Below are 17,713 nucleotides of genomic sequence, written 5' to 3' on the forward strand. Positions count from 1 at the left end.
TATGTTTGGAACAACTTGAGGATGAGTAAATGATGACAGAATTTTCATTTTGTGGGTGAACTATCCCTTTAATTAACGCCCTCAGGCCATCCAAGATGTGCCATCCAGTAATGTTTATGGCAATGCTGCAGTCAAAAGTTCAAACTATGATAATATCCTTTAAAATTGTTTTTAAGCCAGAGTACTTATTTCTCCTTGAATACACTGTTAGATTTGGTATCTTGTAGTTAAGGCTGCTGTTATTCATGCATGAATCCATATGACTAATGTCATAATTAAGGATAACTCTTAATTGGTTTAGGATTATAGTTCATGCCTTCAATAATCATAAGTTAATATTGAATTAATTATCCATTAAGGTATTGTCAAGGTTGTGCAGTGTAAAAATCGCACAACATAGTCAAGTCAAATTGTATTTATACAGCACAAATTTGACACAACCATATGATCCAAAGTACTTTACAGTAAACCAGAAATTTAAAATAGAAAAGGTAAAAAAAGATACAAATCAAGTATCAAAATCAGTCAAGCAAACTGTACATACATAACAAATAACACCAACTATTCAAAAAGTTCTCCTTCTACACCTCCTAAAATGCATCTACACTGAACAAGAGTTATGTTTTGCATGGCAATCGGCTGCTTTTCATGCTTTCATTCGAAGATGCTGCTTCAGTCAGTAGAGGAAGTGCAAAAGACATGCGAGATGGACTAACATTACATTGCAAATATTGTTTGCAGGGTGAAACAAGACCGTCTCATGCTGCTTGATGTTTCAGCCAAATTAACTGGAAATAATATCTGGATTAGAGCTTAGATTCTCTGCCCGAGCCCGAGCCCGGACTCGACCCGACCCGACCCGCGAGCCGGGTCGGGCCGATATTTCCCGCCACCGTCCTCGGGCCGGGTCGGGCCGGGCCCTTGATAAAGTACGTCACATGTCATGCGCAGCGTCTCGTCCACTTGCACTCGCAGTCTCGCACGCGTGACGCATCACACCTGCTGTGCATGCTATACTATTCAGTAGCTTAAGTGCAACATGGAGCTTGAAAAAGCAAAGCAAAAAAAAAATTAAAACAGGAGAATTAACTTTAAGTTTGGAGGAAAATCGGAGGTATGGTAACATTTTAAACTAGTCATGGGGAGAGACAACATATGTGTTGGCTTTGTCTCCTGCATTAAATGCGGCAGGCTGCTCGCCTATGACAGCAAAAAACAAAACAAAAACAAAAAAAAAACGGGGGCTTCTGAATAAACAAACAACGCAGTTTACATGCTTCTTCCTTGTCGTATTATTCATTAAGAAAATAATTAATAAATGCACGCACAATTATGAACTTGATAAATGTTACAGATATGTTTTACTATGCACAAACAAATGCCCTTCGACTTACATGTGCAAAATTCAGAATTAAATGAATGTGCTGCAATTTGTACAAAAAGAGAGTCTGTAGTAGTAGTTTACTACGTGTTTTAGCCATTAAATAAGCACATACATATATATATATATATATATATATATATATATATATATATGTATGTATGTGTCTATATATATATATATTTCAAGTTTGTTAAGTTTTGTTTTGAAGAAAGTGAATTTCGTTTAGTATAAATTGTATCTTAATTTTAATACATTTTTCATCAACCAATTTCCTGGATTTAATACATGAAAAGCAATATAGCAGACAATATAATAATGAGATGGAGGCGCCGGCGCGCCGAGGTCATACTTACACCATTTGAAACTCGTAACACACGCTGTCACCGAATTTACAAATGCTTGGTGTTGAATCTTGCTTGTTGCTCACACACATATTATGTTGAAATAACAATATGTTGAAGTAACATTAATAATAATTAATCTTTAAGAATATTTGATTGAATGCTGAATGTTGTGCTTGTTCAATTTAATAAAATTAAAACTTTAATTATGATAATTAAAATAATTGAATATTTAAAATTGAGTAACCAATTTTTGCTCATTTATTAATAGTTTTTATATTATATATGCGCAGCTCCCCCGGTAGCCTTAATGATCTAGCACAGCAGCACCTGCGTTAAAAAATAAATAAATAAATAAAAAAAATGGCGCAGCCCGTGGTTAATTAACGGGAGCTTGAGGGCAAAAATGCCACCTAAAATTAATAAAAACATTTTACTTTTGCTTTTGAAGTAGCGGCAATTCGGAGGCGGCAATTGCTTGAATGGTGGGTGGGTTCATTATTATTAACTTGCTTAAATATGCTTTTACATTTTGCTTTGCAAACAAATCTTGGTCCCACTTTATATTAAGTGGCCTTAACTATGTACTTACATTTAAATTAATCATTAGATACAATGCACTTTTTGTGTACATACATGTTTTACATTGTACTTATATTTTAAAAACACATGCATGTAATTACATCTGTAATTAATTTCTGTAATTACATTTATAATTACACTGTTGACCCATCCCTTAACCCTTACCCCTACCCTTAAACCTACCCATACCACCAAAGCTTTCCCTAACCTTACCCGAATCCCACCTCAATAACAGCAAAAGTGTTTTGGAATTCAATATGAACCCAATAAGTACATTGTACTTATTTACTGATGTAAGTACATAGTAGTTAAGGCCACTTAATATAAAGTGGGACCCAAATCTTTATCCATCGTCATTCAGAGAAGTGAGGCGAAATCTGACTCCTCCTGCGACTCTTGTTTAGCTCTCACTGAATTGAGCAGACGCGTTCAGTTTTTAACTGTATCTGTTGACACAGATACAGCTGAAACATGACAAACTGAGGTCCAGGTCAGGAAGGAGACATACTGGCTAAAACGACCATCTGCTAGCCATATCACGTCACAGAAGTCAGATAAATCCCAACACATAGTTGTGTCTGTACCCCAAATTAGTAAATACAAAAAACCTTCCAAACCCATTTAATGGTAAAAATTTAATTAATGTTCAACAAATAAAAAACAGAGATAATGCTGATAAGCAAATAATCAAGCTTGGGTTGTTACATATTAGATCACTTTCTTCAAAACCACTTATTGTAAATGATATTATCACAGACAATAATCTAGATGTGCTGTGTTTGACAGAAACTTGGCTAAAATCGGACGATTACATTACTTTAAATGAGTCTAGTTCTCAAGGTTATGATTATCGACACAATCCTCGACAGAAAAGCAAAGTGGGAGGTGTTGCTCTAATTTATAGCAATATTTACAGTATTAGTCAAAAGCAGGGCTCTGAACCGGTTCAAGGAACGAAAACGAAAACCAGAAACGAACCAAATTTTGACCGGAATGTAACCAGAAACGGAAACGAAATCACATTTAATCGTTCTGAATTGAAATGCTAATTTGAAATGGCAGTTAACCGGTTAATAACGTTATTTTATCGTTCCGTTTAATATTTTGATTTGGCAGTCAACCAATCATGAATTCAAATAGTACAGCCTATGCAAATGTGACGCTGACGCATCCAACGAGTGAATTGCCCGCGCGCAGGCTCTACAGTGAGTAAAATGCCCGCGCTCACGCTCTAAAGTGAGATGCTCACGCTGACGCGCTCAGGCTCAGCTGTCATCATAGGTTAGGTAAGTCACAATGGCAATGCCCTGGTATTATTTATTCCGATGATACATGTCACCATCCGTCAAGTATTAGGTCATTAAATGAAAATGAATGTCAAGTAATATTCAGCTTGTTGTGTGTTTTGAAACCAGTGAAAATTGCAGGATAGTAGGCCTACAATTTTCAACGTCACATCACGCATCTGCAGCGCTTCTGTGAACGGAGGAAACTAGGCCTACCTAAGCTACATAACATATATAAAATAAAAGGGAATATGTAGACCTAGGCTACGCAAAAATATTGCACTTAAATAATTAGGTCTACAGATTAACAAAACGAAAGTGGTTATTTGTGGCACACTCCAAAGATATAGAAAAGGAAACAGACATTTTGCTTGTTTTCGTTATTTGAGTGTCTTTTGTAAATGTATGAATTATGTCTTGCTTTTAACAGTATGACCATAAATTACAGAGACAAAAATGTTTTATAGAAGGAAATGAAATTCAGTGGTCGCGCTGGCGCCTCACGCGCGCACACACACAAATTCTTGCATTGCTTACTTGATATCGCAGCCTGTTAAATATTAAAATAAAATACAATCAACCAAACGTTACACTGCTCAATTCAATTCTGTAATACAATCTGCCGTTTACCAGCCGTGACCACCGCCTGTGCTGTTATATGTGAAGGATGATGTCGATAATGCAAGTGAAGTACAAAGCTCATATAATAATAGTTTAACATTCATCTCGAAAATGAAAACAGTTGGATTCATGGCGAATGAGAAAGGTAGGCTACAGATTCACTTTAAATGAATTCGTTTTGCATCTTATTTAGTTTTATTTCCAATAAATAAACCCGTTTCTCGCCTTGAATATCAATAGAAGTTGGAATGGCATTAAAAATAAAATATATTTTTTTTATTCGTTTTGGCTTGACGTTTATATAGCCTGAATAGTCCAACTGTTAATTTTAGAGGTTTTGTTGTGGAGTACATAAATAATATAGGTGTAACGAGGCGGGACTCAGGCAAAGATCCATATGCAAGCTTTTATTAAAGTAAGAGTGGTCGTACAGGCAGGGTCAATACAGGAGCAGACAGGTACAGCAGAGGGCAGACAGAATCGTAATCCAGATACAGGCAGAGGTCAGGACTGGCAGATATCACTCACAGGTCAGTAAACAAAGCACAGGTCAGGGGTAGGCAGCAGAGGAATCGTAAACGGGTAACAGGCAAGATCAACAACAGAAAGGCAGACAAGATATAAACGCTCGGAATTGTACACTGGGGAAACAAGACTTCGCGGTGAGGTGGTGTGTGTATGAGTCTTTTATAGTCCAGGTAATGTGTGGCAGCTGGATGTGGTGATTAGTGTGGAGTGATTGTGAAGTGAGTGCAGGTGATAAGCAATGGAGGATCATGGGAAATGTAGTCCGGGATGTGACAGGAACAGACGTGATCGTGACAATAGGGCAGTTTTGTTCATAATTTATGTTTACAAATATTATAAACAAAGATATGCATGTAATAATGTAATGTAATAATAAAATGCGACATATAGGCCTATGCGACTTTTTTCCTCTCAGAAATATCAGCATCTTAATTTTTAACCATGCAGCAAACATTAAAATATCTTGAAAAAAATACTTTAATTTATAAACCATAGTTTTTCCTTTCGTTTAATAGGTTTACATTTGGACAGGATCTTGTTATAAAAGATAATTGTAGGCCTATTGGCTAAGACGGCAAATACACTCTTTGTTTTTTAATAAATAAAATGCTGTACGTATATTATTAAGTAGGCTACATGCAAAAAAAAATAAAAAATAAAATAAAATAAATAAATAAATAAAATAACGTTATTAACCGTTATTTTTTCTAATAAAACCGGTTTCAGAACGTTTATAATACGAAGGAACGCTGGAACATAAACGTTAAAATATCGATTCTGCTCGGAGTGGAACGATTGAATTTTTTTTTTTCGTTTTTAAGCTCTGGTCAAAAGTCGTTCAGTTTAAGCCCTGGCCAAAATAATTTTTTTTTTTCGTTTTTAAGCCCAGGTCAAAAGTCGTTCAGTTTAAGCCCTGGTCAAAATATATAATTCCTTCGAAGTGATGATGCTTTATGTAAAGTTAGTACTAGCTGCGGATAAAGTCCTTGTTGGTGATTTTAATATCCATGAAGATAATGAAAAAGACTCATTGGGATTGGCATTTACAGATATTCTAAACTCTATTGGTTTTAGACAACACGTGTCAGGACCCACTCATTGTCATAATCATACTTTAGATCTAATATTGTCACATGGAATCAATATTGATGCCGTTGAAATTCTGCAGCAGAGTGACGACATCTCAGATCATTATCTAGTCTCATCTATATTACATTTAGTCAAAGAGGCTAAACTGCCTCCCCGCCATAAATATGGTAGAACAAATCATTTTGAGATTGTTACAGATATATATATATATATATGAGCAATATCACACGAGTAGCCGTGCGATATGGCTGTATATCAGCACGCTGTGATTCGTCCGTAGGCACGAGGCCGCAGGTAATCACAGCGTGTTGATATACAGCCATATCGCACGGCTACGAGTGTGATATTGCGTTTATACAACAGTTCGACGGCACGAGTGTGTAAATAAATAAGAACAACAACGGAGTGTCTTTAAAACCCTCTTTTGTGCAGCACTACTTCCTTCCGCCACGGATTCACATCTCAATTTGACAGTTGGACCAAGCCTCCGTTACTAATTCTAAAATGTCACTTCAGAACTAGTAACGAAGGAACGTTTCAAAACTCAAGTTGTCAGTTGAACCAAGCCTCCGTTACTAACTCTAAAACATCACTTTGGAACTAGTAACGAAGGAACGTTGAGTCGCTTCATTGAAACACATTGAATTTTGTACAGTATTAATGAGAGCGAGAGCGAGCGAGAGAGAGAGTATGCTATTACCTGTGTCTGGTATATTGCATTACATTCATTCTTCAAGTCGATGTCCATAATATTATATCCTTTATACAAGTCCGTTTGAATGTCCGCTGAGGAAAGCGATCTTTTTTACAGTTTGGGAATTTTCCATAACATCCATTATAACACAGCGCTAAAACAACTTCCTTTTGCAAAAGTTCCTTTCAATTTAAAAGTCTCTTGTGCTTCACTGATTCATTCTCCTGTAAAGTGTTGCCGCCATCTAATGGCTTATTAATGAATGTTCACTCAATCCATATTACTTAATGGACATATTTATATAAAATCATATTTATTAACAATAATATTTAGAACAACAAGTAAGCACAATTGTACAGTTCAGTCAAACATAAAGCACTAGTAAAAAAATAGGTCACCATTTACACTTGTATGTGGGTTTTACAAATATTTAACGAATGAAAAGGATTTTAAAGAGCTTGTGACAAAACCTCCAAACTCCATTGGATCCTCAAACTGTCAATCAAGCCTCATTAATCTGCCTCACCTCCTGAGTGCGCACGCAGTTTGGACATCTCCTCTGTGCAATGCAAAGGTAAATAAAGATCTGATGTTTGAAAAAAAATTGTAAAGCGTTTTCTTTGCTCAAAAAACCATATGTTTATAAAGTTTAATGTTTTACGTATTTGAAGAGCGGAGAAGAGTCTGATATGTCCCGTCTAGTTGTAGCCAATGTGCTATATAAGGATGTAACGTAACGTTCCCAGCTAACCAAAATACGTGACTGTTACGTAACTTCAACGTAATTTGGTGACCAAACTTTCGTCGTGGCGACGTAACTAGTTACGTTGTCTCAACCGGAAAAGTGAAATTCCCGGATACGTTGCCACAACGTAACTTTGTGACGTTGCCAGTTAGTAACTGCGACGTCGTGGCAACGTTGTGTATCATTGGTTGTGTATTGGTAATCAGCTGGTAATTTTTATATTTATTTATTTTTCTATGGGCGGACATGCAGTAGTTTAACCTAATTTATGTCCTCATTTGCCCAAACTAATTTAAAGGCTATTCCAACAGCTGTGAACAATGAATGTAGAGCTCAAAATGAATTCAATTCATTTATTTTGAAAAACATGCAGAACATGAACAAAAATCCAAATAAAAATAATGAAATACACCCAAACTATAAATAAAAACATATCGCCTACAGTGAAACATAAAATAAAAGCATTCAAGACGTTTGCACTCAGTATCATTAAAAACATATGCTATGCTAGCGTACCATTTTGCCAACATATATTTCAGACGTTCAATCACAGAGGTAAAAATATTAACATAAAGTACTTAAGGTAGACTGTGGGTAATGTTACTTAACCAATCTGACGCAGTTGTTGAACTTTATTGCTATAAAACTGACGAGAAACATGGAGAAACGTCGACGCCGTCCTCTCCAACAGCTTGAATGTTTTCCCGGTTGCCATGGCAACTCTAACGGCCACCAGCACTAACGTAAACATAACAATAAAAAAAGGTTTTGCGTCTTTCCAAAGTTAACTTTATACATTTTTATAAAAGCCATTTATTCGTTGTCACCTCGGAAAAATAAATTCTTCTCTCAGAAAAATTAACTTTACTCTCTTGTCAACATACTGTGCGCGCGGCGCGCACTCCATTTGTGGAGGCGCGCGCTGTATGTCACGTCACTATATATAAAAAGCAATCATCCATATTCTGACTTGGTGAAAAGAAACTTTTTTTTTTTCTTAGGGGACATTTCAGTCTTGTGTCTGACGTTTAATTACACATTTTAAATGGCAAATTCTGGTAATAATAACATATAAAGAACGCGTAAATGGTAATGAAATTACCAGCACATGACGTTGCTGTAACGTTGCCAGTAAGTCATGGAATGACCATTATATTACGAATAGAGTACGTATCTGGAACGTCCTTGGTTTTTCTTATAACGTTAGGAGATCGTACTGACAACGTTGTGATATGGTAATTTGATGGTAATAATATACGGGCATACAACGTTGTAGTTACGTTACTAGTAAGTCATGGAATTACCAATATATTACGAATAGAGTACGTATCTGGAACGTCCTTGGTAATCTTATAACGTTAGGGGGTCGTACTGACGACGTTGTGAGATGGTAATTTTATGGTAATAATATTACGGGCATACAACGTTGTAGTTACGTTACTAGTAAGTCATGGAATTACCAATATATTACGAATAGAGTACGTATCTGGAACGTCCTTGGTAATCTTATAACGTTAGGGGGTCGTACTGACGACGTTGTGAGATGGTAATCTGAAGGTAATGAAATTACTGGCATGCGACGTCGTAGTTACGTTGTCAGTTAGTAAGTCATGAAATTACCAAAAAGTACGAATACATTACGTAGCTGTTACGTTGTGTGTTAGCTGGGTTTATTATTATCAAATTTAATATAGCACAATTCGACTTGCTCTGGAACAAATAATAGATTAATAAAACCAAAGATTGCCCGTTCTATGTACTCAAATTGAATAATGTCTCATGTTTAACCACTATAAGAGCCAGCGGCAAATCCCCGAGGCACTGGCCGAGATGAAGCTGTTATCGGCGGTTACAGAAGCACTGAACGGCCGCTGATGCACTCGAGCTCGCATCTCCGAAAACGTCAAAACAAATTGTAAAATAGGCGCTGTTATTAAATATGAGTCACATATTTCAGGTCTAAACAACTACATTCTCGCCTTAAAAACTATTAAAACTACAGTTTGTGGTACAAATAGTAGTATTTGTAAAAATTACGGTTGATTTGGTCGGCCGCCATGACGGTCACTTCAAGCGGAGTGATACAAATGGTGAAAAGGCAGTAGGAGTGCTGTTATCACTGAAATATCGCATGGCTATCAGCCAATCAGATTCGAGAACCAGACAGAACTGTTGTATATATATATATATATATATATATATATATATATATATATATATATATATATATATATACAGATATTGGCTTTGCTAACAGAATTAAATGAATGAGAATCATTTAAAATTGGAGATAGATTAAACATGGAGCTGGGATCGAATTGAAATCTAAATTTTAATAAATAAGTAAACTTTACAGAAGCATCATAAAAGACATAAACACAGAATATCTTTTACACACTATTGGATTCCATTGAGTAAATGTAATGCTGTTCATTTATTCAACAGGGGGGAAAAAAGAACATCGGAACAGCAGGAGAGACTGAAAGAAATAAAATAGAGCATCTATTTGACAGACTTCATCTTGAGGAGAGGCACCATAACAAACTGAAAGCTGCAGACATTCTTCAGATAACTGTTCATTCATTACAGTCTCATGAGTCTTGTGCTGAAGAAGAGCTGGTTCACACTTTCATACAAAAACTACTGATGATGGACTACAGAACAAGACACATTCAAATGAAAGAGAACAATGAACAGAATGACACACAGCAAAGAGATACTCAGTCATCTGAAGATGAGGGGGATATTTTTCATTTTGTCCTTCACAACACCTCTTTGTCAAAAGGAATGAGTCAGTCTGATCGAATCCACCCGATGGATGTCCAGATGGCCGTGTTTCATTGTGCTGATGGTTTCCTGAAGCAGCTGATGGTCACTAAACTGTCCCAGTGTCAGTACGCTCTGCCTCTGCTTGTTCCTGATCCATTCACACAACAGATTGAGTTTCCTCTCTGGACATTCAGACAAATCAACAAGAGCTGGAAGATCAGAAACACCAACAATGAGACCATCAGTCAAACCCAGCCGATCTACAAGGCACAAACTCCAATGGTGTTTTTCTTCAGGTTTGGCTCTGTGTCTTCATCCAAGTCTCAGCTGATGAACAGTCTGATCAATGAGAAACACAACACGTTCTTCCACAGGAACTGCCCAGGCAGCAGCAGAACCAGAGTCCTGATGGATGGAGTGGTGGAGATCGCCTGGTTCTGCCCCTCTGGGAAAAACACGGATAAATTCACTGAGTGTGTTTCGTTCTGTAATCTACACGGTGATGCAGGAGACCATGAGAAACAGCTGCAGATCCTCACTGAAATGAGCTCAGTCAATGTTGTTCTTCTGCCACGACTGGACAGGAATGACAGAAGTGCAGCAATAATCCAAAACCTGTTTGGAAACAGAAAGCCGCTCATTTGTCTTTTTACTGAGGATGAATCTCCTGTCATTGAGATGAAGAAAGGTAAATTCAAGATTGGTTTGAAAGACAGAAATCAGTCAGAAGTATCTGAAGAACTCAGAAGAGCGATAAATGATTGTCTCTCAGAATCATCTTCAACTTTCAGATTTGAAGATGTGTCCAAACACTCAGAAATCAGAGTAGATGAGAAAGATGATGAAGACTGCAGGAGAGGAAGAGAAGCAGCACAGCATACGATGAGTTTACTGGAGAAGAAACATCTAACGGAAATCAAAGAATCAGTTCTGCCTCATCAGGGGAAACTGTGGCATCAGTGGAGTCAGAAGAACAAAGAACTGCATCGATCTCGAGGAGATGAGACAGAAATGGAAATGAGTAAAAAACACTTAGAGATGAAGAAAATCCGTAAACAGCAGCATGAATCTGATGTCAGTGAGTTTATGAAGATCTTTATTAAAGAAATGAACTCAAATACTAGATATAAGATGTTTTTTTTTAAATGGCTCAGAATCCTCATGGATGAATATACATCAGCTGATCTTTCTGCTCTACATCATACATATGATGAAACTTGGTCAAAACTGAAAGAGAATCATGATAAATCTGAACTACTCAAAGCTGCACAAACTGAACTTGAGAGAATATCTGAGGATCTTCAAGCTGCAACCTTTGGTCTGGAGCACATCATGAGGGAGATCGGTCAGATCTATGAATCATGTTCATCTGTTAATGAGAACAAGAAAGACCTGCAGTTTGACTTCTCTTCTTTCCCGAGTCTTGCAGCAGAGATGATGATCTCTGGATTTCCACTGGAGCTGATGGATGGAGATGCTGCTCATGTTCCTGTGATCTGGATCTCTGCTGTTCTAGATCAACTCATCCAGAAACTGGGAGACCAGAGAGTCTTTGTGCTGTCAGTTTTAGGGATTCAGAGCTCTGGGAAATCCACCATGCTGAATGCCATGTTTGGACTCCAGTTTGCTGTCAGTGCTGGCCGGTGCACCAGAGGAGCTTTCATGCAGCTGGTCAGAGTGTCAGACGAGATGAAAACACAGATGAAGATCGACTATATTCTGGTTGTTGATACTGAGGGTCTTCGTGCTCTAGAACTGACTGGAAGATCAACAAGAGATCATGACAATGAATTGGCCACATTTGTTGTTGGTCTTGGAAATCTGACACTGATCAACATCTTTGGAGAAAACCCATCTGAGATGCAGGACATTCTTCAGATTGTTGTTCAGGCCTTCATGAGGATGAAGAAGGTCAGACTGAATCCCAGCTGTGTGTTTGTGCATCAGAATGTTTCAGACGTCACAGCTGGAGAGAAAAACATGGAGGGAAGGAGACGACTGCAGGAGAAACTGGATGAGATGACAAAACTCGCTGCTAAAGATGAAGTCTGTGATGAAGAATGTTTCAGTGATGTCATTAGATTTAATGTTGATAAAGATGTGAAGTATTTCTCTCATCTCTGGGAGGGAAACCCACCCATGGCTCCACCAAACCCAAACTACTGTGAGAATATTCAAGAACTGAAGGAAACTATTATGTCTCATGCAGAAAAATCAGATGGAATGACCTCGAAAGACTTAAAAGATCGAGTTAAAGATCTCTGGGAGGCTTTACTGAAGGAACGATTCGTCTTCAGCTTCAGAAATTCTCTGGAGATTTCAGCCTACAGGAAACTGGAGACTAAATACAGCAAGTGGACGTGGAGTCTTCGCAGAGTCATTATGGAAACTGAGAACAAACTACACAACAAAATAGAAAATGAAGCAATTCATGAGGTTAAAGAAAGTGATATTAAAAGTGAACTGAAGAAGACAAGTGAAGAAGTGGAAAAATCAATGTCAGAATTCTTTGAGAAAGACAAAGATAAAGATATACTGATTCAGTGGAAAACATCATTTGAAATCAAAATCAAAGACCTTCAGGAAAACATTGTGAGAGAAACAAAGAGGAAATTAAATGAGGTTCTTCAGCAGCGACACCTGAAGAAAAAAATTGATGATCAGAGGATACATCATGAAAACACTCTCTTTGAAAAGAGCACAAAACTTGCTTTAAAACACAAAGACAACGCAAATAATGAAGAAACACTGAAGAAAGAGTTTGATTTGTTCTGGGAACAGAGTGTGAAGAAGATCATCAGAGACACTCCTGCAATCAGAGACATTGATGTAATGAGAGATGTGAGAAAGATCCTCAGTGACGTCTATGGAAGTGTTTCTGTAGATCACTGGAGGGAGAGGAGGAATATTTTCACTATGTGCAGTTATTCAGATTATGTACAGTTAAAGAGATCCAATGAATTTTTCAAAGATGCTTACAGATCAGCTAAAGAGAAGTTTGGTTATGTCCTAGCTAAAGATGAAGAAGCCCAAATCAGATCATTTGTCACAGATGTTGCTCTGCAGACAGACATAATGATTCAGTCATTTAACATTTCAAAGATGGGCTACAACATCAGCTGCATTCAACAACTCACAGATTACATCAAGGCAAGAGTAACAGAACATGAGGAAGGACGAGTGAAATATGTGTTCAAAAATGAATTCTTCATGGATTTGGTTCTTTCCATCTGTGAGAATGCAAAGAAGATGATGACTGACCAATACAGACTGTTCAGAGAAGCCAATGATCCTGTAATATATGTTGAGAAGAAGAGAGAAGAGTACTATAGTATTTTCCAGAAATCCTGTCATGGAGCAACATCAGCTGCCATTTTTGGTGAGATCATCTGTCAGAAACTGAAAGAGCCCATTGAGCAGAGCGTCTACAAGAAGACTGCCAGAGATCTAGCAGATGAAATGAGATCAAACTGTGAATCACTGAATGGAAACAGATCAAATCTGGATAAACACATCCTGAAGACACTGGCAGAAGAGCAGGATTTTGACAAATACATGAACTACATTCATAATCCCAGAGATCACTTCAAGAGTTTCATCAGAGATGAAGTCAGTCGGTACATCACTGATAAGTTCAGAGTCAGTGTTTTACGCAAGATGAAGGAGAACATTGAACTCCTGCAGCAGAAGATCATGAAAGCAGCACATGAATCTACTGAACATGTTCAAGAGAACAGAGGAGATGCTGGTTTGTGGTTGAAGAGTTTCACACAGCAGATCTCAGATGAGCTGATCTTCTCTGAAAAAGACCTCAGAGGAGTCAAACATGATGATGTTGATGATTTCAAACTTCTAGAAGATGTGATGACACAAGAACTTACTGCTATAATGACTGACATCAGCAATAGATTCAACACAATGACATTTTCAGTAAATCTGGACTATAAGTTCAGACCAGATGAGCTTCTGATTGGTCACTTCTGTCAGTGCTGTTGGGTTCAGTGTCCGTTCTGCAGTGCCATCTGCACCTGCACCATAGAAAACCATGCTGGAGATCACAGTGTTCCTTTCCATCGAGTGGATGGAATCATAGGTTGGCATAATTCAGTATCTCTGGATCTCTGTGCTAATATTTGTACAAATTTAGTGAAAAGTGATCAACGTTTTCATGAAAGCAAATCAAATAAGTTTTTTCTATACCGGGAATACAGAAAAGCAGGAGGAGTTTATGCAAAGTGGAACATAACCCATGACATCTATGAAATGCCCTATTGGAAGTGGTTTGTGTTCAGATTCAAGAACGATCTGGAAGAGTACCACAAGAAAACATTTGGGCAGCATTATGAGATTCTAAATCAATGGAAAGATCTTAAAAAAGAGGAGGCTATTCAGAGTTTGGATAAATACTAATAGAGCAAAATAGTATCTTTTAAAACACTTTGTCCCCTTGGAAGTATAAGGTTCTATCTGCGTTCTGAGCAGTTTTGAGATATTGAGCTTCAAAGTTTTTGTGTTCCATATAACAAAAATTACATGGGAACAAATTTCTATCATACATGAAAATGACAGGGACCCTAAATGTATTCTAAATGTACAATATCAAAATCCTCTCAAATTCTCAAATTTTTTTTTCTTGTTCAAGTTAAGCATAAAAGGCAGTGCTAAATATTTTGTCTAGTGCAGATGTTACATTTAGATAGGAATTTTCCTTTTGTTTAGACAGAAAGCAGCTACTGTAATACATCTGAGCTGAAAGTGGGACAGGGAAAATGACTGAAGTATGGCTGAAATAACATTCTAACATTTATTGTTGTAATTTAGATCCCATCAATTAAATTATTGACCATTTTACCTTTAAGGCTTAATATTGTAACATTTAAGACATTAAGACTAAAAAACTGCAAGAAAACATCACCTTCATCAAAGGTGTTAAAAGCTGAATAAACATTTTCACTGACTATATATAATTAAAATATTTCAAATTTAAATTATTTAAATTATTTCAACTATGCAACAACTCTTTTTGTTTTTACCAACAATATAAAATGTAACATTTCATCTCACTTAATGTTGTTTATACACTTTAATCCAGCATGCCATAGCTTAGAGCTTTATAACTACATGCTGCTCAATACAAGTACACAGGACAGATCAACGTTTAAACATAACCTCCCTCATATAACAATGACATGACTGAAATAAAGCAAATAGACTACAAAACCTGAACCTATCCTCAGGGGGTAGGTATCTGTACCCCCTGATCCGTAACCTGGAACTTTAATTTTCTCAATGTAAAATTAAATACAATTGAATTCACAAATACAAAAACTTAAATTCACAAACAAACTATTTACAGCTAATTAACAACATTTGTGATTACACTTTAATATTAATGTGTTGTTGTTTTAGAATGTTACATAGTTATCTTACCCACAAGTTATGTAGGAATTCCAGTGTAGAAAAGCCATGTCTATTCTCAGAAAAACATAAAACCCAACAGAACTACTGTATATAGAAACTATTCACTAAATACTCTCATTAATTTAATACGCTGTCTACTCCACATAGGAAGAACAGACATGTAAATTAGTAACTGACTTGATGCAGACACATATCTGAAGCGGACTGATATTGTCTTGTTGTGACTGACTGGGGCGAGGTTTATATGATGTAATGTCACATGGAAATAAATGCGCCAGCCAGAAATCTGCCCAAATGGTTCTCAATGAGAGGGCGCTGCAGTTCTATTTTTCACCACAGATTTACACTGGAAATTTGTTGGGCACTGTATAGGTGGGGAGGGCTCTGAGACCAGCTTCCCCACTTATAATTTATGTAGGCTTCTTGGTATTTGTCAAGGGCCCCTTAATTTCCCAGTTCCCTAAGCGGCTGCTTACCTCGCTTATTGGTTAAGTCCGCCCCTGCCTATCCTCTTAATAGTGCTGCTGGCTAACGTGGTGTCTAACTGAAAATAACTCCTCAGCAAAGCTACAGCAAGACACAAAAATAGACTGAATTCCCTGAATTTGTGCTGCTGTCATTGACAAGATCATAAATAAAATAGTCAGTTATGAGGTTTCTAATAAATATTGCATCTTCACTGGTTTAAGATTTTCTATGATCTTTTTCGCTGTCACAGCACATTCCAGTGACGTTACAAAGAAAGCCGATACTGATTGGCCCTCGTGTGTGCATTCAAAGTGTTGATTGGCTCACAGAAGAACCGTATAGAACCCAGTTACAGTTTTGTAGATAGAACCTTTTTGTTTTCTAAAAAGAGTCCCAAAATGTACAACTTAAAAAAGAAACATCACATAATGTAAATAAATTGTCATAGAATAAAAATATTTGAATAACTCAATTTTGACAAAAATAGATAGAACCTTATAATTCCAAGGAGATGACTTGTTTACAAAATGGTAAGTCTGGAGAAACCGGAAAATGCCGTGGCATCTGTTTGAGGAACGAATACACCTTGAGCGGACAAAGGACATTTCTGGAGATTCAAATCTGAACTCTCTATAAGCATCCACACCCAAGATGTAAATCACATTTAATTTACATTTAAGAGTAAATCACATTTAATTTACATTTATGTCCTTTTACCCCCTTCTTCGTGTTTGGTATCATTTGAAATGTTTCAGTGTGACTGGTACAAAGGTCTCATTCCCACAGTAGTAAACCAGAATGTAATAAAGGTTTGAAGAGTTTAGAGAAATTTTAGCTTTCTGTGGAGGGCAGATCATCTGCCAATTGGCAATTCATGCAAATTACCTTCTGTCATCGAAAGATGTAAACTACCCAGGTCTGGACTTGAGTAATGCAAATTCCCATTGTTAGCACATGATTGCATTTAAAAGAGATTTCTAACTTGGTCTGGTACTTAGGGAGAAGTTGCAGGAGGCTCACGACGCGATTCTGTAGCCAGATCAGCCTGTAATGCTTTGTATCCTTCAGACACTCGGCATTATGTATCTTTCTGATGTCGGGTATTAATCTTTTACTCTTTATTTATGAGCATCTGATGTTTTGTATTGGTTATTTTTGAACTGATTAAATAAATGGCGTGATACATTTACAGTTAATTTTTTTTTTTTTTTTTTTTTTTTTTTTTTTACATTTACATTTTAAGTGTACACAGGAAACCATGGCATGATTATATAAAGTTGCCATCAGAGGAAGTTAAGTGGGTCGGCTTGGTTCTATGGTAATGGTCATGAACTCTGGTTAAAAATAGTCTTACCTTGGACTTCCGGTTTCACAATGTGAGGTGAAGACGCGTGTTTGCGGAGCTCCCGATAATTTATGCTTTAATAGTGACATTTAAGTGATCTAAAACGTTTTTATAAGTGCTCAAACAGGGTTTAGTGCAATCAAGTTGATACAGCAAGATGAGTAAGAACAAATCAGTAGTAAATGCCCCGCCAACAACGAGAACCAGCATAGCTAGCAAATTAGCTACCATGGCTAGCGCAGGGAGATCTGAAGAAATCTCCGCAGATAACGATGGTGTCTCTATGAGCCAGCTGGTAACGGAGCTAACAAAGCAACGAGCTTCGATTAAAGAAGACATCTCAGCTCTGATTCAAGAATCTTTGGTGCCGCTTCAGACATCGGTGAATGCTTTAACAGAGACTTTGGCAAGTTTTCAGTCCCGCCTGTGCGCCACAGAGT

General features: G+C 37.1%; 1 protein-coding gene across 1 annotated transcript; it reads left to right on the plus strand.

The window, feature by feature from the left end:
- Positions 1 to 7,983: 7,983 nt before the first annotated feature.
- Positions 7,984 to 16,030, plus strand: LOC125261380 (interferon-induced very large GTPase 1-like). Its single transcript, XM_048179956.1, has 2 exons — positions 7,984 to 8,013; positions 9,716 to 16,030. The coding sequence occupies exons 1-2, from the start codon at positions 7,984 to 7,986 to the stop codon at positions 14,447 to 14,449; spliced, it is 4,764 nt and encodes a 1,587-aa protein (XP_048035913.1). The 3' UTR covers positions 14,450 to 16,030.
- Positions 16,031 to 17,713: the final 1,683 nt, after the last annotated feature.

This window comes from Megalobrama amblycephala, unplaced genomic scaffold (genome assembly GCF_018812025.1).
Source record: "Megalobrama amblycephala isolate DHTTF-2021 unplaced genomic scaffold, ASM1881202v1 scaffold407, whole genome shotgun sequence".
NCBI lineage: Eukaryota > Metazoa > Chordata > Actinopteri > Cypriniformes > Xenocyprididae > Megalobrama > Megalobrama amblycephala.